This window comes from Drosophila guanche, unplaced genomic scaffold (genome assembly GCF_900245975.1).
Source record: "Drosophila guanche unplaced genomic scaffold, DGUA_6, whole genome shotgun sequence".
Classification (NCBI taxonomy): domain Eukaryota; kingdom Metazoa; phylum Arthropoda; class Insecta; order Diptera; family Drosophilidae; genus Drosophila; species Drosophila guanche.
Window position 1 is genome coordinate 5110273 of NW_022995749.1, and position 22743 is coordinate 5133015.

General features: G+C 40.3%; 3 protein-coding genes across 3 annotated transcripts; all 3 read right to left on the reverse strand.

Annotated features, from left to right (window-relative positions):
* LOC117585476 (sodium-independent sulfate anion transporter) lies at positions 1 to 3629 on the reverse strand. Its single transcript, XM_034274968.1, has 5 exons — positions 3095 to 3629; positions 2081 to 2301; positions 1697 to 2018; positions 1308 to 1469; positions 1 to 1242 (listed from the first exon to the last, which is right to left on the reverse strand). Exons 1-5 carry the CDS (start codon positions 3561 to 3563, stop codon positions 539 to 541), a joined length of 1878 nt encoding a protein of 625 aa, XP_034130859.1. The 5' UTR covers positions 3564 to 3629; the 3' UTR covers positions 1 to 538.
* Positions 3630 to 14140: 10511 nt separating this feature from the next.
* Positions 14141 to 15285, reverse strand: LOC117585499. The gene is made up of 3 exons (XM_034274998.1): positions 15043 to 15285; positions 14531 to 14979; positions 14141 to 14442 (listed from the first exon to the last, which is right to left on the reverse strand). Exons 1-3 carry the CDS (start codon positions 15175 to 15177, stop codon positions 14358 to 14360), a joined length of 669 nt encoding a protein of 222 aa, XP_034130889.1. The 5' UTR covers positions 15178 to 15285; the 3' UTR covers positions 14141 to 14357.
* Positions 15286 to 16929: 1644 nt separating this feature from the next.
* On the reverse strand, positions 16930 to 17922 carry LOC117584979. Its single transcript, XM_034274184.1, has 3 exons — positions 17729 to 17922; positions 17211 to 17668; positions 16930 to 17134 (listed from the first exon to the last, which is right to left on the reverse strand). Exons 1-3 carry the CDS (start codon positions 17864 to 17866, stop codon positions 17038 to 17040), a joined length of 693 nt encoding a protein of 230 aa, XP_034130075.1. The 5' UTR covers positions 17867 to 17922; the 3' UTR covers positions 16930 to 17037.
* Positions 17923 to 22743: the final 4821 nt, after the last annotated feature.

Consider the following 22743-nt stretch of genomic DNA (forward strand, 5'->3'; position numbering starts at 1 on the left):
ACCTTTTGGTTGGGCTGAGGGGGGGTGGGAGGCTGTATAGTTGGCTCAGAAGCTTTCGCTTTTTTCTCTCTCTAATTTCTTTTGCGTTATTTTTCACAGCGTTTGCTCCTCTCTGCTGTATGCACTCTATCCCACTTTCTCCCCTCCTTTCTCCACTCCTTTGCCTATTTTTCTCTTTCCTCTTTTGGCGTCCGGAACTAAGTGAAAAAGTAAACAGAAATCCATTAGCTGGGCAATCATTGACGGCGTCGCCAGCGGCACCGCATCTATCTAACTATCTCGCTCTTGCTTGCACGTTCTCCATCTCTTTCACACTTTTGTGCTGCCATCTCTCTCTTTCTCAGCAGAGCGACCAGCAGAGGTCGCGCTGTGGCTGCGGGATTTTATAAATTGCTGCCCCATCAAGGCATTTGTTCCACTTTTCTTTCACTTTTTATTTCCATTTATTGCCAGACGACAATTTCCCTAGCTCCAAGTAAACTTAAATAAATAATACAAACGACTAACTAAAGAGGAGCGAAAGAGCGGGATGGTTGCCCTAATCGATGTCTATTTTATAGCCCAAATCTATGGAAGCTCGTATGTGCTCCTTGAGATTGATATAACCATTACGCAGGGATTCCTGTGTCAAGAACTCCCTGACCTTGTCCTCCGTCTCACAAAACACTAGATTCTCCGTGTGATCGATTAGGCGCTTGAGGTGTTCGGGGAATCTATACAAAATCAAGAGAGTCGAGCTGGCAGCATCCGCCTGACGGCACAGATCACTCGATAGCTTCGATATGCCCTGAGCGGCGGTGTAATCCAGACCCGTTATGCGGTGTCCATCGATGACAACAGTGATACCAAAATCCGCTTGTGTGCAGGCCTTGAGGACACGTTCCCGCAGGTAATTGATGGCCGGAAAGTAGATGCCATTGCCTGGCGTCACGCGGATGTACTGCATCTCGTCGAGCTCCTCAATCTTTACACGCACCTCGGGACGTGCCCAGAGGAATAGCAGATGCAAAGCTGTCACCACAATGCTAACAAACAGACCCACTTCCACCCCGAACAGCACACAGACACAAAAGCACAGCAGCCAGGTGGCAAAGTCACGCTTCGAGTCACGCCACAGCCGCAGCGGCAGCTTAAAGTCCAGCAGTGTGATTATCGAGCATATCAGTATGGCCGCCAGTGTGGCTTCCGGTATGAAATTAAAGTACGGACTGAGATAGCTCAAAGCCAGCAGCACAATGATACCTAAAGGTGGACAGAGAGTATCAGGTTTCTGCTGCAATTATGTGTCACTCTTTGTGGCTGCTTACCCAAATAAAGATTTGCCATTGGGGTTTTGAGGCCACAGGCCGTGCTTATGGCATAGCGTGTAAAGGCGCCCGATGAGGGCATGGCTTGGACACAGGAACCAAACATGTTGCAGAGTCCCACCGTGAGCAGCTCTTGATTGGTGTCCACCAGGCCTTTGGGTGCTGAAAGAGGGAATGGATTTGAGAATTTACAGACATTTACTTCAGGGTTTAAAGTGCAAGTGAAGAAAATTCCGTGGATTTTAGAGCTACTACTTTCGGTTTTCTCTATATAACACTTTGTTATCTCCTAATTACTCAATCGTTGCTCTCTTTGTTTACTCTCGGCATACAGTTTAAGACCTTAAGAGTCGAGTGCCAACCGATGTCTAGACACCAGAATTACTCACTCAACTTTCCGATTGATATATTCGTGAGTATGCCCACAATCGGTATGACTATAATGCCCATATTAAGCTCCTTTAAGATCTCCCAGAAAGTGTAGTTTCGTGCTGGCGTTTCAATCTCCAGACTGGGAATTGTAAAGTTGGGCAACGTGGCCAAAGCATTCTGGCTCAGGGCATAGGGCACTTGGCCCGCTTGTTGCAGCCAAATGTAGGTGACAATGCCGGCTATTAGCACGATGAGAGTATTCCTAGAGGTGGACAAATAGCGGCAGCAAATTCTTAGAACTTTTCCATGATTTTCATTGCAAGCCACGCGTTCAAGTAGCTGGAAAATAGAAGGAGAGAAATGTTTAGGCAGCTGAAGGTTGTAGTAATTTATGCACAAACCTCGAGTAACAGCAAAAAAACTATAGCACAAACGCCCATAATGAGATCAGCCATATTCGATTCGTCTATGCGAGAACTTAGGGTAGTGACGGAGCTTAGGAGACCCGCCACTAAGTACTTGATGCCCAGCAATACTTTCAGCTGTGATTCAATCACCAAAATGGCAGTGGCTGAGGAAAAGGCCTTGATTACAGGCATTGAGATGAATTCAAAGATGAAACCTGTAAGAAAAATTATAAAAAAATACATTAAATATAAATTAAAAGATATTAAAAAATAAAAAAAAATTAAAACTAAATTTTAAAAAAATTATAAGCAAAAAAAAATAATTTAAAATTTGATGCAAAACAAACTAAAAAAAGAAATTTAAAATTAGATGTTAAAAAAATAAAAGAAACTTAAATAAATATTCAAAGATTGAAATTTATAATAAAAAAAAACAAACAAAAAAAATTAATAAAAAATAAAAAAAATATTAATAAAATCTGATCCAGAAATTATTGAATTAAAAAAAAATTATACTAATTAACATTGAAAATTCCTAGTCCCAAAAATAAAATCAATTAAGAGTCAAATAAAATGTAAACTAATTTTGTGACTGGTTCCTTGAATATAAATTAAATAAATTAATCTTCTTGCCCCATGACCCCCAAGATCAAATAATTAAATGTTGTATCAAATCTATAAAACATACAAAAAAGGTGTGACAATGGAGCTGGATCTGAATCATATCAAAACAGTGTCTCTCTGGACCTCAATGTGTGGTGATTTCAATAGGGGCTCAAACATTGCAATCATCACCTAAAGAAGGTGCTAATTGGCTGCTAAATGGTGTTAATCGCATTGAATAAATTGACGTACAACTCAATTGGTTTCGTTTCGGCTAAGCCTCAAGTTCATGGGGGAAAGGGATGAACATGAGGGCAACACACGGCAGTAACACTTGATTCAATTTAGCAATGAGATCACACACAACCAGACACAGATAATAGATAGATAAACAGACACACTCACCTAATCGTAGAGCGCCCATAATGATCTGTACAATGCCGCTGAGAAATGTCAACAGAAATGCAAACTCGATGGGTCGCCCCACCGTAAATTGTACACTGACCAATGCCACCAGACTTGTGGGTCCAATGATAACCTTATCGATCGAACCAAACACCATATAGATCAAAGGTCCAATGAAGGCCGAACAGAGGCCATAGCGTGCCGGTAGACCCGCAAGCAGCGCACAGGCCATGCTCTCGGGTATGATGGTTAGGCCGAGGGTAATGCCCGCTATAAAATCATCGATACCCCATTCGGGAGAGTACATTGGCAGCCATTGAGTGATCGGCACATGACGATGCAGGCATCGCTTCCATTTGGGTATCGCTGGGGGTTTCTCATCCTCTGTTTGGGTTTGTCTCGTGGCCAAAAGACTCTGAGCCGTTGCCTTTTCTTGGGCCTCAGCATCCGTCTCCAGTTGGGGATACATGTCACTGGATCTCACTGGCACGTCTATCAGCCTCGAAACGCGACTGTCGAATGATACTGGGCGGCCCTTGCTCGTCTACTAGTTGTGATAATGATCCGTAAATCGTAACCGTAGATTGTATTGTAGATCATCTTTGTCGTGCGAGATTCTGCGATGCTGTTTGCTCTTGTGTTTGTTTGTTTACCTTACATATCAGAGCCTCAATTGGCATTGTCTCTTTTTCCGCTACGTTTCGCTACAGTTCATTTCGTTTCGTTTTGGTTTGGTTTGGGGTGTTGTTCTCTCTTTACGGGTTCTCTCTCGCTTTCTGGGTTGCCGGTTCTCGGGCAATAAAAACCACAAGCGACGCCATCTAAATTATCGTTGGTTTATTAATTTTATTTGTTAATTGTTAAATATCCTGGTAGATGATTGAAAGCATGTGTAAAATATGACTTTGGAGTTGGATTTGGCATTAAATATTTCGCATAAGAGTGATGTATTATTTCATCATCTGTTTGATGTAAATTTCTATGGCTATTTATATATAATCATTTTTATCTTCATTCCACAAATACTCCCCAAAAACTGTTTCCTTTTTGCTGCCGATGTTCATAAAATTCTTGCACTTATTTCACCATCTTTCCCTGCCTCAAAAAAAAAGTCATTAACCTTTATCTTTGCCCCACTCTCTCACTCTCGCTGTTTCCATTTAATGTAATTATATTTCTAGATTATTTTTTCCATTCGCACGAACATTTGCCACACATGTGCCATATGATTCATATTTGCTTTTCGTGCCTTTTCCTTTTAATGTGCACTCCCCGGGCCCCCCCCCTGCTCTTTGTCTAGATTTTGAGTTATGCAAATATTCCAGAAAAAAAAACGAAACAAACTTTGACTGCAAGCGTGTCCTGGAACTGTGTGGAAATTTTGTATGCAAATTTTATCAAAAGCGACGCGACGCGACACGACACCCAGCAAATGGCAAAAGCTAATAAAAAAAGGCAAACAACATTTTTAATGTAAATTAAAATTAAAAAGTTTCGATTGACTTTCCACTTTCTGTGCGTACATTAAAATATTGTGACTTTTATTGCGTTGCCAAAGCAGAGCTGTTAAAAGCTGGAACAAAATCTTTCTCATTCTGCCTCTTAGATCCATTCAAGCTGCGTCTGAAATGTGGAAGAATAATTATAACATTGTAAAATTAATATTTTCGTGTGGCACTACCAGAATAAGCCAACATTTACCGATTTAATTTGGTAAAAATTGTTCCTGTATGTGCCTGCAAAATGTTTTTGATTAATGCAAAGCAATGCTAAAATTATTCAATATTTAATACCTGACTGTACAGTCTGATCCCGCCTGATCCACAACTAATTATGGCAAAAATCCCATTTGGTAATCGACTAATTTGCAATTCAAAGTCAACAATTTCAACAGTCTGCAAAATTTGAATGGTTTATGGCAACAATCTCTCTGTACCAATCTGAATAAAAATCTGCTTTTAATCACCAGAGCCACGTGTGGCCAGCAGTGCGTGTCAAAAATATATAAATAAATTTCGTGCCAGCCACTCACTCAGTGTATCTATCCCTTTAGCCGCCATTTGTTATGTAAACGCGGACAGCAGGATATACGCACAAAAAAGCAACAACGAGTGATGCCACATATATATGCAAACAATTAGCACTAAATGGATTTTGGGAGGAGTATTGGGGGTGGCGCAAAAGTTTGTAAATTTCTAGGAAATTTGCGCAAAATCAATTAAACCGAAATGCAAAAACATACGCCAGAAAAATCAGTAACAGAAATAGGATTTGAAATCATGGCTAGCCAAAAAGGGATAATCGAATGTTATGGCAACAGACAGACAGAGAGAGGGAGACAAATACACAGATAGACACAGCCATGAAAATGTATCTGGGGAAAGGTAAGTGGCACACACGATAATGAGCTTGCCAATGGGTGCTGTAATGCTATACCCAGAGGTTAATCTATACTCCATATTACTGCATTCGACTTATTAGAGTGTCTATCAAACATTTGGAATTTGGTTTGGAGTGGCCTCTCGGGCTCACTGTTGCAAAAATCGTTGGGAAAAATGATTGCATTACATTTGGGCAACATTTCAGGTAAATGTCTAAAAATTACGAAAGCTTACTCGAGCCAGACTTGGATTTGTCTGCAAAATGAGACCATCAATTGATTAGTTGGCTGTATGAATCATAAAACTCTTTATTTAGTAGAAATTTCATTCAGTTTTCCACCCTCCATTGCACTTCCTTACTCGCACATTTGTGCCATATTTTGTGCAATTTTTAAATTGCATTTTCCCTTCGAGCTCACAGCTAAATGTTCTCACGTGCTTTCATATCCTTATAAAAGATTAAGCACAAATGTACAAGAATGCAAAAGGCGAAGGCGAACAATAACTATAAATGGATCTGTGAGAACTTTATAAAATTATGCACTTAAAGTTATTATTTGAGGCGATTATTGCAACAAGGCAGTGTGGTGCAAGTGCAACAATGCACGATTGCACTTGCAACGAAGAGGAGTAGCAGCAGCAGTGGCAGTGGCAGTCCATATTTAAATGAAATTTTAAGTGCCTGACTTGGCACGGTCCCCAGCCCCGGCCCCATCAAAGCGAGCCAGCAGCAGCTGCTGCTGCTGCTAGAGCTTACTCTCTCCTACCCTCAAGTTGATTATTATTTCCGAGCACACTTCGTTGTGGCATTATTATAATGACTGTTGCAGCAAAATTCACAACGCACCTGACTCGAATACAATGTTTCTTCCTGCTGGAATTGAAGCAGGCAAAGAGGAGGATGTGAAGCCATTGTGTGCCACCCAAGGAGCCCAGTAGATTTTGAGCCAACTGTTGGCAGGCGTCCATTAGACAAGGCCAAGAAGCAAACACACAGAGATAGAGAGAAAGAGAGAGCGCTGTTCTCAATTTCACTTTCGCTGGAGGTTGATATTTTATGCAGAATAATTTTGCCAAATATTTCAAAAAAGTTTAAAGACGGCCAGCGAATCATACGATATCTCTTGCTTTCTTTTATCTATTTTTGCCGCAAATGAAACTGAGAACAATCAGACAAATAGAGAGACAGTCAAACAGAAGATAGTCCGAGACTCAGGACTTAGTCCTGACAAATACAGACAGTAGACAGTCCAGACATTAAGCCTCCCCTAACCCAAGCCAAGCAACATCGATGTCAAAATGTTTACGCTTTTGGCCTAATGAAATTTATAAGCAGCCAAAATGCATTTGCACATTTTATGTATATTTATTTATTTATTTATTGTTGTACATGCAGTGTCCACCCACAGCCAGATAACACTAATTAAATACGACTTGAAATGTTTTTTAATCAACATTTTTGTTGCTAAAGTACTTTCTAACGTTTTTTTTTTTTTATTGCAGGTGGCAAATAGCTCTTGTTGCTGCTGCTGAGTCACAGCCTCGCAGTAATCACAGAGTGATTACGGAAGAGGGGAAGTGCCGGTGATATGGTGCTAAAACTTAATTGCAAAATCAATTTCAAGAAAACTCTAGATTATTGTTTTATTTTTGAGCTCTCTCCAAGAGAAGAAGCAACAAAGAAGAACGTCAGCTGATAGAATGGGTGAGTAATTCTTGGAATTTTATGATTAGAAAATCAATTAAGGAAAGGGTAATACATAAGCGAAGACTCTTTGAGAGTAACAGATTTCCATCGAGAAAATATAGAAGGAAATGTATTGCATAGCGGATCTATAATTTTTGGTATTTTAACAGCTCTGGAAGAGCATGTAAAAGTTGAGTAGAAGTGCGAAATTGATGTAAATTCCATCTAAATGCTCTAGACCCTTATAAATGTAGACATTTTAGGCTGATTTAAATGGATTGTAAACTAATGAAGATAAGGTATCGTTTTTGTAATAGATTGGAGACAATTTCCTCAAGATTTCATATTTATCATCCGCTGAAATAAATATGAAATCTAATAAAATGATAAAAAAAAGATTATGTGTCACCGTCGAGTTTGGGTTGAAGGACACTGTCTCTTATCTAATCATCATTCATTAAATTTTATTAAGCGATTTTGTATAAGATATTTTTTTTTCGAAGAAAAGATAAATCTATAGTAATTTTTTGATTGATTGTTTGTTGACTTCAAATATGTGATTCCCTGTGATTCCCAGGAAACTACTCCATATCTATGCTTAAATCTTGTTTAAATTAAATCAAATAAATTCCCAAAAATGCATGGCATAAATACACAAAAGATCCTCATCAACAGACGTAAATTCCTTACAAATTCTGTTCCCAATGCCGATTAGCATCTTTCGCGTAAAACGCAAATTACGAGCCCCAAGGAAATGTAATAATATTCTCCGGCCCATCCCTTTTTTCCATGCCAGCAACAAATATAATTAAAATTTTATCACACGCCAAAGCAAACACCTGGCGTACAGAAAATAAAGAAGAAAAAATAAAAAAAAAACGAGAAACGAATAAAATGCCGGGGAAACGCATAAAAAATGAAATTCAAAAACTCGGAATTAAACGAAATTTTATTATTAAGTGCACAGACACACAGAGTGAGGCTGAGGCACAACATATATTTTTATTGAAAGCGTGTGGCGCCTCCTGCGTGTGTGTGCTGCGCCTCAAGTGGCTCTTGGGCCTCAAATCCCCCCCCCCCCCTACATGCCTATAATAATCTTCAGCACACACACACACGTAGACGTCCCCGAGAGACCTCCATGGAGGAGGAAGCACTCGAAGAAGTAGGAAAAAAGACGGCTTTGATTTTTAGTTAGGCAGTCGGCAGGCGGTTTTGCAGCCTCGTCGTCGATTTTTGCCAATTTTGACATCCTTACTGCCAGCCGCATTATTTCCGCCAACTGCCACGCCTACTGCACCTACGCGCCCTTGTGTCTGCTAGGAGTTTCGATTGAAAATTGCTACGGCTTTGCTGTTGTTGTTGTGGGGTTGCGGGGTTGCGGGGTGGCCAAACGTGCCATGGATTTCAAATGAAACGTGTGTGTGCAGGCAGCAGTTAGAGAGAGAGTCGAGTAAAATACTCATACGCCGCGTGAGCCATCGCACATTTTTACGTCCTTGTGTGTGTGACTCCGTTAGGCGTAATTTTAATGGCTCAAACACGATGCAAACACAAAGATAGACACATAGGCACAAACAGGCGGAAAAAGTGGCAGAAAAATAGTTTAAAGCGAGGACTAGAAGGATACCCACGAATCGATATTGATAGTTGCTGTTTTAGTTGCTTAGTTCGAAGCATTATTGGAGGGTTTTTAGCCAAGGAAATATTTTAAAATTAAATTCGAATGGAAGTTGTGTTCCTATATTCTCCAATATCCTTTCCATGCCTACCATTTATAGCCTTATATACCCTTACTGATTCCTCGATTATCGCTGGGTGCATAGGCAAAGTTGAGGCACGGAAATCAAAGTGTATTTGGTGGAATCGCACCCGGAAAAGCAGTTCGTGAGAGTGTCTGGCGTGTGTGGGGGCATCTCATGTAGGTGTTGTACCGGAAATTTAATTGTGTGCGTGCTGGCGCAGTCAAATTTCGTTCTACGTAACGTGCTGCTGCGTTTTCGTTTTGTTTCTTTGTTTGTTTGTTTGGACAAAAAACAGGTGTAAAAATATAAAAACTAAGGCACTCCCAAGCTCAGGCTCGGGCCCTGGCCCATTATTGTGTTTGCATTTTGTGTTATATTTGCGTTTATTTTTATGATCATGTCGCTCGTTACGAATAATGCCGTGAAACGCACACACAGACAGATAGAGAGCTGTGGAACATCGACAGCAAACAGTGGGTAAAGCAAAGCCTTCCGAAATGGATTTACAGCAATTTGCGCCATTTTTGCCCTCCACACATTCCACTTTATGCTGCTGCCATGTCCCTCTGTCGCTTGCCATGTCGCTTTCTGTGTTTCTTCGTCGCTTTCTATGTCTCCATTCTCCAACTGTAATTGGCATTTAAAATAATGGCTGGGATTGCTAGACTATGTACGTCGGATGTTAGATATAGTAGAATGTATTATACGTAGTGCCACCCCCCCCCCCACCACATCGTACTTCAGTTTATTGCTTTCTTTTACAGGTGCTCCCATCCCGTTTTGTGGTTTACGCTCACTCGAACTTAATTAATTGTTTTAATTGTGAATTGTGATGGGCTGTCAAAAAGGGATTCACACGTTTTACACAGAAGTCATGAAGGGAGAGAGAATCAGAGTACGAATCGTGGATAGACAGGAGGATGAGTGAATGTTAGGGGATTGTGGAGTGTATATAGGATTTGTGGAGAATTTATGGAGAACAATGTTCTCTGGGGGTAGAATTTTGAAGGTACTTTGGAGAACATTTCAAGAATTTTATAATATATTTTATGTTATTTTCAATATATATTTTAGGTACTTTTTGATGATTTTTTGTGGGCTATTTCTGAAGGTATTTTATGTTAATTTTGAGGGTTTTTAGAAAGGGTATCTCTCGTTCCTTTCTTTCAATCATTCTCTCTCCCAGTGTGGCTTAGCAGTCCCTCTATTTCTACGGCTAGCTCAGTGACTGTGTCGCTGTGTCTTAGAATGCTTTTCACCGTTTAATTGCTCTTCACAGCAGATCTCGTTCCACGTCTTACATGGAAACTCTTCCGCATTTCCCCAGAACTCTCATCAAAGGTCTCGGCAGCACAAGCAACCGATTGCTAATCCTTAAGCCTTGATATTTGATACACTTTCCCTTGCAACCTCAAGCGTAATTATATCTTATGCATTAGGCCAAAAGCCAAAATCAAAGACAAAAACACACGGAGCTCCCACACGACACACAAGGACTCAAAGTGCATGGAGGCATAATTTATGTAGGGGGTTCAATGAAGTGGTCCTCTCTCCTGGGTTAAGCCTCTGCATATTGTACATGAATATTTATGGCTAATGCAGAAGCTAATAATACGAAACAGAACCCAGAGAGAGAGAGAAAGACAGACAGTGGAGTGCAAGTACCTCATAGATGGCCGCTACAACTGTTAATTGAATGTAAATGACTAAGCACAGGACATTCAATTACCACCCCAACCACCCATAAACACAACCTGTGGAGGGAACTTACGTGTATATCTGTATGTAGATCTCTATGCATAATGTTGGCTGCTACCTTTTGTGGGTTAGCGAAAATCAAATCATGTTTTTCCATGTGGCCCAAGTGTTGGAAATCTATGCAAATGCTTACGGGGTTGCAATTTTCTCAGGCCACAGATCAGCATAAATTAGGTACACTGTGGGAAATTCACACAAACTTAACAGCAGCTTTGTTGCTGCATAAACTGTTTTGTTTTGAGTGTAGCTCTCGAGCTACGAGACCTGCCCCTGACACTTGACTGTGAAAATGCTTTGGAGTGGCAGGAACTTGTCTAAGATTTCAATTTATATGATAACAACTGTGTGCCACCAAACAATTACACATCTTCCACTTTTGAAGTGCCTGCTGAAATGAATGCCTAAGCTAATTTCGCTCGCTTTTCCCCGCATATAAAAACTTGTCTCTCACTCTCACTCCATTTGGCAATTCATTAGCCACTCCACACTCCCAATCTCTCTCTCCCTACAGCTGTCTCCTGGGTTAGAGGGGAAATTGTATTGGTTTTGCTTTTGACTGAAATGTCAACGGCATGCGGTGTGTCGTGTCGATTGGCCCCTGCAGTGACTGGCAAATTAATTAATAGTTTTGTCTCCCACCTTCAAGCTGTCTCTGTCGCTTCCCAACCCTATATATACATGTATATATACATACAACTCTCTCTCTCTCTCTCTCTCGCCCTTCATCCATCTATATCTGTGGCTTTTGGTTTTCTAAGCACTTTGAGTACTACAGTGCTGAGAATTCTCTAGGACGATTGCTATTAGCATTGATTGGAGGCATCCTTTGTTTGTCTGGCATTTGACCAAAAGCCCCAACTCCTCCTTATCTCTCTCTCTCTCTCTCTCTATCCGTCTCTCTATCTCTTGGACCTTGTTGCGGTCAGAGTTTTGGTTCCCCTTGGGTTTGGGTTTTGCTGCTGATTCCATTGGCTTTCCTCTGGTGATGGCTCGTTTGATGATTAGCTACTTGAGAGTGTATAATTATTGGCTGTGTGTATGGATGGGTTTCTGCTGTGTATGGTGTGTGTATGAATATGACATGAATATGTACCCGGGAAGAGCGAGAGACTTGTAAGATTTGCATGGTACTTCATGGGTACTTTTGGTTCGGGATTTATGCTAAATATTGATGGTTATTCGTTGATTTATGTTTGCTAATTATAATAAATGTAAGTGCATTGAAATGCGGTTCAAAATAATAGGTTTTCGTGCAGGAGAATTTTCTTGGGAGGTTCTGGGAGAATATTTGTAAAAGGAAATATGCTCCGCTTCGTCGGATAAATGTATGAAAATCAATGTAGCAACAGGGAAATCGGTTTTCACAAGTGTAAGGAGCTTACATTTTTTTTTTTTTAATAAAATCTTAAAGAAAAAAAATTCCTTAGAAGTCGGATATTTTTTCAGCGATATTTCTTTAACTTCAAGGCGATAAATCATCGCTTTATAATCGATAGTATACAAAAACATTGGGAAAATATGGGACTCTCTATTCCTAACTTAACAATTTGAATTTAGATTAAACGACATTTTATCGATAAATTATCGATATTTTAAAAATTTCTCCTGGAAATTCCATAAATCAACTTTAGAAATAGTCATAAATAATATATTTGTGATCCATTTGTAGTCGATATGTTGTAGATATATTATCGATATTATCGATTATCAATCTGTAATAAATTCAATATCGACATCATATCGATCAATTTTATTATCTTTCATCCAAACTAAACAGAGATCTTTCACTTTCCATAAACTTTTTGCATCTTTTAGTTGATTTTTGTACGAATTATGACAACATCTTCTTTTGTGGGGGCTTACCTTGTATATCCAGCAGATACCTTTGTGTGAAGGGTGGCCTGGGGCGGGTTGGTTTTCTTTTGTGTTATTCTTGGGCAACTGATTTTACAGCTACTTAATCGATGTAAACTTGATTTCAAGAATACCAAACAACAACAAGAGAAACACCCAACATGGGCAAACAATGCTGAAGATTGTAAGCAAACAATGTAACCAAATTGTGCCAACAAATAAACCAAAGCGAAGACCGAAGACAGAAGTGGGGTGTCCCGTACTCTAAAAGGAGAAAGGGAAAGCAGCCATAAGAAGTAGGAAGACAGCAGAAGCCGCGGGTCAAGCAGCAACAAAAGAAATCATCGAGGAGAGAGGAACACCAGAGCAGCAGCCAGGAGAGTCCTTGCTTGAGTGTAAATGCCAGTACCGAGTGTTCAGTGATTTAGTGGCCTTCTGTTTGCATAAGTGTGGGTTTTTGTTTGCATCGGTATTGTATATTGTATATCTACGAGGGGAAGGCAGTGTGTGTGGGTTGATTGGGTTGAAAGCAGAATAAATAAACATGAAATCAGCAGCAACAGCAGCTCCCCAGCTGGAAGCTCCGATAAGTGCCAGAAGAAGCTACACAGCAAAGGGGATTTTGTATCTGATTTGAGGAACTTGAGCATGGGGTTTTGGGTAGAGCGAAGGCTAAACAAATCACAGAACCCAAAAAGCACTGGCCTGCTGGCAGAGTGAGTTGTCTCTTGCCATCTGACAATTAAGTGTCTGCTGGAGTGTCTGCGTGTCTTTTTTCTTTTCATAGATGACATTTGATTAAGTGCGCTATGAGAAAGTAACTCCAATATGCTGATATCTTTATCTAGCACTAAGCCAAGGGCAGGGCTATCTTCAATCTGTCCGCCTGCTAGTGACAGTTCCACCTGTTTTGGTTTGTTATGTCATACTAATCAGATATTCGCCTTTATTCCAAGAAATCGGTGCTTTTTTTTTCTCTGTCCTACCGCAAACTCAATTAAATTTTGTCCATTGATTGTGGGCTCCAAAAACTACTTCAAACGGCTACCGTTGCCATGCCCCCAATCACAGCAGCGCTTGTAAACCACTTGAACCACAGCAATCCTATCACATAATGACCCTAATTAGGGTGTACAAAAAACAATAGCCAGCCATAGTCCATAGATAAACCAAACAAAATCAGCGAACGAGCAGCGATAACCACCGACGCTGTGATCGGGGGCCAGTAATTAACGCAACGAAATCGGAATCGTAAAGCAAAATTGTGGCAGTGATTTGTCAATCGGTTAATCAGGTGGCAGGAAACATATTAGCAGGCGGGGCATTGGAGCCCGTATGATTGATTTACGGTCGGGCTTGTACATAAATTGGCAACACGAAAAACGGAAGATATGAAACGACAATGTATCTATGGAATTTGTACACCCAAAGAGTCATCATAAATTTTGTTATCTATTTTTTTCTGTATTTTTTTGTGTGTCTTTTTCTCATTATCTTATCACGCATTTTGTGGGCTACAAGTTTTTCAAGCAAATTGGAGGCACTGATTGGAGGAGCTGCTCCTCATCATTCTTTATCGAGCTTCAGATTTTTGTTGAGTGTTTGTGTGTGTGTGTGTGTGTGTGGGTGTAGCGCTTCTCCATATCGTTTCTGTTTCTTTTTATTGATGGAAGTTTTTAAAGTAAACTAAAAACTAAATAAAACAGCTGACGTAATAACTTAGGCAAGGATTTTGGTTTTTTGGTTGGGGTTTTTTTGTGTGTTATTTTTGTTGGAAAAATCTACATTTGATTGTGTCGTGGAGGGGTGTGTGTGTGTGTGTGTGTGTGCCTGCCTGTTTAGGCCTTGAAGATCAGAGCCATGGCCACAGCGAGGAAGCCAGTGAGCAAAGGCAGCGTCTGACTGGCAGAGCTGGCATAGCAGCTATAAGAAAAAAGAAAGAAAGAAATAAAACGAATTAGAAAGAACTTTGGAAAGATCTTTAGGAGGTTTTTGGCCTTCGATTACTCACCCAAGCTGCGTGACATTGCTGTAGGTGCCATTCAGGAAGTTGCTGTAATACAGTGAGGCATTATTGTTGGCCGCCTCAATGCCTGCCGCCGTGTAACCGCCGCGTGACAGAATAAATCCATAGCTAGTTGCATTATTGTTGGCATCCGTGTAGGCACAGCCCAACAGATATTTGTCGGAGTCGACAGTCGACAACAGCTTAATGTAGACGGGTGTCTCGCTCTGGCCATTCTTTGTGAATGTCACATTGTAGCCAGCCGTTGAGGCGGCCACGTCCGTAGCCAGTGTAATGTTGGCCTTCTCGTTCACATCCATGTACAAGGATTGGAGGCTGCTCGAGTGGCTGATGTTGACCAGAAGATTGGTGTTATTCCACAGATCCACATTGATTTTAATGCAGGAAACATTAGCTGCGGGATTGCGGGCCACCTCGATCCAGGTACCCATCAACTGGGAAGGGCAAACATTAGCTTTGATGCTGGGTTTCTATACTATATAGTTTTTTGCACTCACGTTGGTATTGTTGAAACCCAAACTGCTGACAACACTGCTGCATTGAGCGGGAGTCGCTGGTGGTGTTTGTCCCTGCACCGCAAACACAAGGACTGCCGCCACGATGGCCAAACAAATCATTACACTTTTGCACATGATGATCTCACACTGTTTCTATATAGATATATATATATTTCTTTCACTATATAGTGATATCGATTTAACTTCTTCTTCCGGCTCTACTCCGTTCGTTTCGCTGCAAGTGCGTCGTTCAACTGAGGTCGGATCGCACACAGAACTTGCTTTTATAGCCATGAGTAGGAGTATCTCTTGTCCTCTTTTTTGCACCCCATTATCGAACCTCTGCACCCAAGAACACATACACATAGATACATATTTTCCGTCAACGATTTACGTACATCTGAGAGGCGCTGTTATCGAGGCATGAGTAAGCTCCTTGGCCTTTATGGCTATCAGTTGTAGTTTTTTTTTTGCTGGTTTTACATGTTCCTTTTCGGGGGCGCTACCTGTAGAAAATTCCCCCCAGTCCGCAACCTTAGCCTTAAAGCTCATTGACATGGCCACAGTAGATTTTCCAGGAAATTATTAACATGTCCCGAAATAGCCGCATTGTCTAATTGATTCAACACATTATTTTTTGGTTTGGTTGAACCTGAACATTTTCCATTATAAATTGTGACTATCTTTATGGTGTTTGTACAGACATATGAAAGTTGTTTACATTTGAAAATCCTACATTTATGAGAGAGGATTGTTCGTTTATTAAACGATTACTCGAAAGTTATTTGCATATTTTTATTTAAATTTGATGACTGCAGGAAAGAGTCGAATGAATAATACAATTTAAATATAAAATGTTCTTAACAGATTCGTTTTAAAGTAATATAATCATAGAGTACTACAGCTATTAAAAGTTACCCAAAACTATCAAAATTTTCTGATATTTCAACGACTGACAATGCATTAACAAATCTATACAAGCAAATCTTTCAAAATTCACCTTAAATTCCTTATTAACTCATTCAAATTTGACTGCAATTTCAGCAGCGTTTTTCCAGTCTTTTCTATGACTTCTTGCATTACTCATCCAAGGAAAAAGTTTACTTTTTCTTATCAAAACCCCGACCTCTATTTAATTGAATTCTCGCACACGTTGTTGTATCTAAATCTTTTGACGATCTACCAACCCCATGCCTTTGTGTCTCTTCCCCAGAGAGCATCGCACATGTGATTCTTTTTTATCACAGCCAACGCACTGAGTCAGCGTTGGACATTAAAAGTGAGAAATAAAAAAAAAAAAGAAATCGGAAACGCAAAAAACCCGTAGCAGATAGTGAGACTATTTTTTATTTTGTTTTGATAAAATGCAATCAGAATGTACAGAAGAAAACACAGCAGAAAACCAGAAAGGAAGGAAGGAAGCTCCTACTCATCGAAGCCTTTGATACCCTGAGCGATCGATCGACTGTTTGTTTGCTATAAATTTTACTTAAATAAGTGGCGTTAAAACAATTCCTAGAAAGCGCCAGACAATAGATATGACTGTATTTCTACGCAAGTCTATGCTAAAAAGGAAATTAATAACATTTTATATCAGCTTAATAAGCCTAATACTCTCTGAAAGGGTATAAAAATGGGGGAAATCCAATAAACTGGTACCAAGATAGCATGCAATCATTAATGATCAGTGATTTATCAGTGCTCAGTGCTAGTCAGTGTTGTGTAATGCTGTACGTCATTTCTTTGATCATATTTCAGTGCTGCGGTTAGCAGTTTCCTTAATTAGTTTGAAGTATGGTTCAGTGTTGGTTAATGTTTTTTCAGTGTTGAGTAATTATTTTTTAACAATTTTGAGCCCCGTCTCTTTGTTTAGTTTTTAGGTGTGAGTCAGTGTTGAACGCTCTGTTGCTTTTTATTGCCTGTCAAGTGTTGAACAACGCTTCAATCAGTGTTGGTTAATAATTTTACTGAAAAAAACAAAAGTTTTTAAAACATTCAATGACGAGCATCCACCAGCCACAAAAGTCCAGTCACAGCCAACAAGAAAACGGAGATCATCGTCAGGGGATTGCCACTGCTGGGGGCATAGCAACTGGAAAAAGCAAAACTATGGCCATAAGATATCCAAATATTAGACATGATGGATCGCTATCGATCCAAATACGTACGTTGGACCCTGAGTGATCGCGGACATGGTGCCGTTCAAGAAGTTAAAGGGATACTTAGCCGAGGCATTGCCCTCCAGTTGGTTCAGGGTATCGGCTGAGGGTGTGCGATCCCTGGTGAGAACCACGCCAAACGAAGTCGAATTATCCGTGGCATTGGTATAGCCACAGATAAAGGCAAAGTCCGTGTAGTCGGTAAAGAGCACCTTGAACACGGTGTACGGGGAGTAGTTGGGTGGATTCCAGTACGTAAAATTGTAGCCATCCGGGGCCTCTGTCATATTTTGCACTGTGAGGGTGGCGTTCATGGTCTGATTGACCCACGGATAGTCCGGGGAGACGCCATAGGTTGTGTCAATCAGGACATTGTCATTGGGCTGATCCAACACTGTGAAATTCACTTCGGTGCAGAAATAAGTAGTGGATGGCAGACGTGCAACCTCCCACCAAATGCCAGCAAACTACAAAAGGATACTCGAGTTTAACTTGAGGCTATATGGGCAGTTTCCACTGCGCCTCACCTTATCCAATTCCAGGGCCATACTAGTGCTCAAACTGCAGTCCGTAACAACATCATCTTGAGCTGTTGTGGTGTGTGGCCCCAGCAGTACGGCCAGCAGAAGACAGACCACACCCAAAGCTTGACTCCTTGGCAACATTATGCGTGGATATGTTGCGCGTAACTTGACCACAGATCAGCGACTGAGGCGACCGCGCAATGCCCAGTGAATAATTACCCCTGCGACATAAGGCGGTAATCAATCAAACTGAAGTGATATCTGAAAGCATTCAGATAAACGACGATAAACCATGAGTCACCAGTGTTGGTTAATGCACAGAGAGTAAGCTAGAACAAAGATCGTGAAGATCTTATGAGTCTGCACCACTTCAAATATAAGCTCACATTCACTTGATCAGTTCTGTCTTGATTTTCTTGGTATTATGACTCGTTTTAGATTGACATGTGATTGTCCTATTTTATATTTTATCTGTAAAGTCCATCAGTGTGGCTGCAATTAGCACTCCCCTCCCATGCCCCCGATCACTGATCTGATGATAATTGTGTAACTTGTGACTGCGATATCATATTTTTTGTTGATTCAAAATAGATAAGTGATAAGACCCACTGTCACATTGCAGGGGCAACCTCAAGTGATTGGCAAACAATTCAATGCGAATGAAAGAGCATTGGTATCTCATTAGTCTGCCTCATTATGGGTACTTTTGCAACACTGATGGGCGGAAATGGTGGGACAACCACTGAAACGAAATGCAGGTTAAAACTGGACTACAACTAAGTGTAGCAGAAGTTTTCACTGGCCTACTTTCTGGGTCTTTCATGTGCCAAAAAAATCAGCAAACTTTAAAGTTCAAACTTCTTCTAAAACAGTGCTGAAAAACGTGTCCCAGGGGAGAGGGGCTTGTGTTAACGTCTTTCATGTCTTCGACTTGTCTTCAGGCTTGTGTCTTGTAAGCTCTCAAACACCTCCATATCACATTAATTTTAAATGTCTGACAAGCACTCGAAGAGTAAGAGCAAAAGACACCCGACAGCGGGAGAGAGCGAACTTTTACTGACACCTTTGCCAGGTACAGTTGACACACATTTACCGTTATTCGGCCATAGGCTTTTGTCTTGGGAGTCGTTACGTTTTGCTCGACAAAAACTTTGCCCAAAACTGCAACTAAAAAGAGTCCAACCCCAACAAAAGTGTTGATACTACAAGGGTATATCTATTATTTAATTAAAACTATTTCGAGCTCTCCTTCCCATGTAGAGCTAGTCGTGTATGTATGCATGTGTGTGTGTGTCTAAATAATTTAATTGGACCATGTGTAAAAATTTGTAACGAATGACAAAACGCTCCTCCACCTCTCTGGCAGGCAACCGAACACAACTTGCAGGCTGAACTTTTCGAGCTGTTTCTGGTGCAGCAGGACAGGTGGGGACGGTGCGACCTGCCAAACTTTTGATTAACACAAAATGGTGCCAAAACTGTGCGCAAAAACTAATTAGCTTTGGGTCTCTATGGCAGTAAAGAATTTAGTTGGGTTGACAAGGTAAAGAAAATAATTTAGTTACATGAGTGCCACGTCAAAACTATAAAAATATGTATTATTATTTTATGGTAAATCTTATGATTGAAATGGCTAAACGTTTCTCAAGAAGAATTGCTCAAGAGGAAGCACTCAAGAAATGGATTCTTCTTATAAGTTTAAGTTGAAAAGTGCATGCCCCGCTGGGTTAGAGTTTATTTTTAGCAAAACGCAAATTAAAAAAATGAGCAAGCTCTGAATTATGCCAACACTGTGCCTAAATTTAGTTGAATGTGGACAATGTTTGCTGGACAAATTTAGTTAAATTTATATCAATTGTGTGGCCTTTGTGTTCAGTGTTTTTTTATCTATTAAGTGTGGGCACGTGCCTTAAGCTGGAACTAACTTAGATTTTTTCGCAGTGATATGCAGAGATAGCCATGGGTCTACGGGTGTGATACCTTGCTTATCTGGGACACATGTGAAAGACTCAAAAATCTATTTATTTACTCCAAAGGTTTTGCAAAATATACGTGGGTTGTGTATTTTTTATTTGACTGTCAATTTAGTACATGGGTACATTTGCGGGCAAGACTTTAAATATGTTTTTCACTGCACTTTAGTTTCTCTGCTTCACTTTCGCTATTCCTTTCACTAGTCACTCTCCCTAAGTCCCTTAATTGAACGCATTTATTATAAATCTTCTTACACTCGACACGCACTTTCTCCATTTTATTTAATTAGCTCAAAGAAAGCTTTGAAGCTTTCATTAACAGCAAACATACTTGAGCGGCACACACTCGCTCTTCTCTCTTCTCCGCCTTTTGCTCGTTCGCTGCCTGTCACTCTCTCTCTCTCTCCTGCTGCCTTTTACAACCGCAGCAAAAGTGCAGCCGCAGTCACATTGTGAAAATAATTAAGTTGTTTATCTTAATGCAAACATATCCCTGACACACTCTCCCACACACACGCGAGCACTAGCTGCATATATCTGACACACTCGCACGCAAAGCTATCGCTTACTCTTCCTCACTCTCTTTGCCTGCCGCTGGCTATGGTATCACTGCAAGTAACTGTTAATTACAGCTAGAGTCTTATGCAAAAACCAAAGAAAAATGTAAGAGAGAGAGAGAGAGGCGGTAGCGTGCAGGAGTAGCAGCAAGAGCGGCATAAGTGCAAGATGAAGCAGGAGAACAAGGTACATGGAAGAGATGGTAAGGCAGTGCATCAGTTAAGCAGCCAAAAGCGGTTTTGACTTGCATGGCAGAATGAAGGAATGAAAGAAAAGATGCAAGAGAGAGATTTAGAGGGAACACTTTCACCGCCCCCACCTTCCCCTGCAATATACCTTTCTGCTGATAAAAGCAGCAAAATAAAAAGCGCAATGCAAACTTTCTATTTAAGTGAATCTTGGTTGAAGCCTCAACGAACACACATGCACAAACACACACTCCCCCACCGCCACAAACACACACATTTAAATGATGACTGCCTTTGCGCTCCCTCTTTCTGTTATGTGGAGGACTCCCAGCTCAAGGGCGCACTGCGCAAGCCAATTTAAATTTTAAAATAAGCACATTAACTGCATGCACAAGCGGCAAAACAAACGCAGTCTCAGCTCCAGCCCCACAGCCCCAGGGCCGCCCCCTTCGCACTAGGCAGGCGCCAACGTAAGCTGCTCCTACCTCACGCTACATACACGCGATGTTGCCGTTCTGACACACTCACACACACGCGCGCATATTTAATTTGCTGCAGATTTACGCCTCCGCCGATGACTGTGTGTGCCGCTGCCTTTGACTCGCGCTCACTCTCTTTCGCTCGCTCTCTCTGCTCGCGCTGCTACTTTGAGTACTGGCTAAACGGGGAAGCGGTTTAAGTGCACACAGTCAGTGGGTTGCCTTTGAGTGTGCTTTTTGAAGGGGCTGCCTTCTGTGTCCTTTCAGGTTGTAACTAAAGAAAATGTTTTCAAATTAAGATGCAGAACATAGAACATTCTCTTCCTCTCCTGCCGTCAGCCTGCCAAAAGTCAATTTAATTTCTGCTGTGCTATCCTGTTTAGCCAGTACTTAAGATGCCGCTTGCTGCCTTCTGCTTTCCTTCGCTTCTTCAGCTCTCTCATGACACTTTTGCTGCTGCTCCTCTCCCATGATACTCTTGCCTGCTGCTGCTTCAGATTCTACTGTTTAACTCCAGCCTGCTCAATGTCGGCAATGCGTCACATATCAGCACACCCCTCCACAGCTTCACCCCCATCACACGCATGAGAAAACTATTTGCACAGTTAGTGCCAGAGTGCGAGCGTGCCAGCTAATTAGTTCTTGCATTTTACGTTTTTCTGTCGCCTACTTTGCGGCAGTCGCAATTAATTTGCCGCACACCGGGTGCCTAGAGCCAAAATGAACAAACAAACTAGCCATAAAAAAAACACAACAAACATTTTTCATAATTTGATTCGGTTTTTTTTTTTGTTTTCTGTCATTTTTCTTTTAATTATTTATCCATATCGGCTTATAGAAAAAGGTGAAACTAATTGTTAAATTGGTTTTACATAAAAAAAATGTATAAACTAACTAGTTTTCGGGGGCATATAATTAATTGCTAATCATTTTCTTTAATTTAATTGATATTTATTTATAGATGTTGCTGTTTTACTTCGATTAACTGCCATTAAACATTATAAATTCGATTAAATCGTTTTACTTTTCCTTTCCATTCCACTCTTTTGCATGCGAAATGAAAAGAGATCGTCCTTCCATATAAAGTCTAAGCGGTTTTTGTTGTTGTAGAAAATTATTTAAATCCTTATGGGTAAGAGTCATTGGCCTTGATATGCTGTCCAAAGGGGGAAATAAAACAGGAAAACTATTTATGTACAATCAAATTTCATTCAATTGATTTCCTAACTTAAAATTTATATTATTTTTCTTTAACATTTTTAGCTTAATTTTAAATTTTTTTTGTGTATTTTTGGAAGAGCTACGGCAAAATGTTTATTTTGTTATTGACTTATCCGTATGTACAGGCTTTTGATGGAGAAAAAGTTTCATTTCTGATGGATAAAAAGGGTTTGTAGTTAATAGAGATGTTTGTTTTGTACTGATATTGATAGTATTAGAAACCAGGTGTGCTATATTACATAAATACGATCATTGATATGTAAAATTCAACTAAAAAATAAACAAAAATTAATTGAAATGAAAACATATAGCCTTGTTGAAGCTATTGAAACACTTTTTACCATCCGATTTGTTTTGAAAATTAAGTTTATGTATGCCTAGTTTTACATATGTTTTTGTTGTTGTTGTTATTTTAAAGACCTTGTTGAAGCTGCTGATTTTTTGTTATGTTTTAACGCTTGTCACTCGCTTAGGATGATTGTGCTACTGCATTTACATAGTTTATTTTTAATCTGGGGATCGCTATACGCTTTATATTTCTTTTTTAGGGGATTTCCAAAAATCACAACGACTTGAACTTGATCTAAAGCAATTATTGC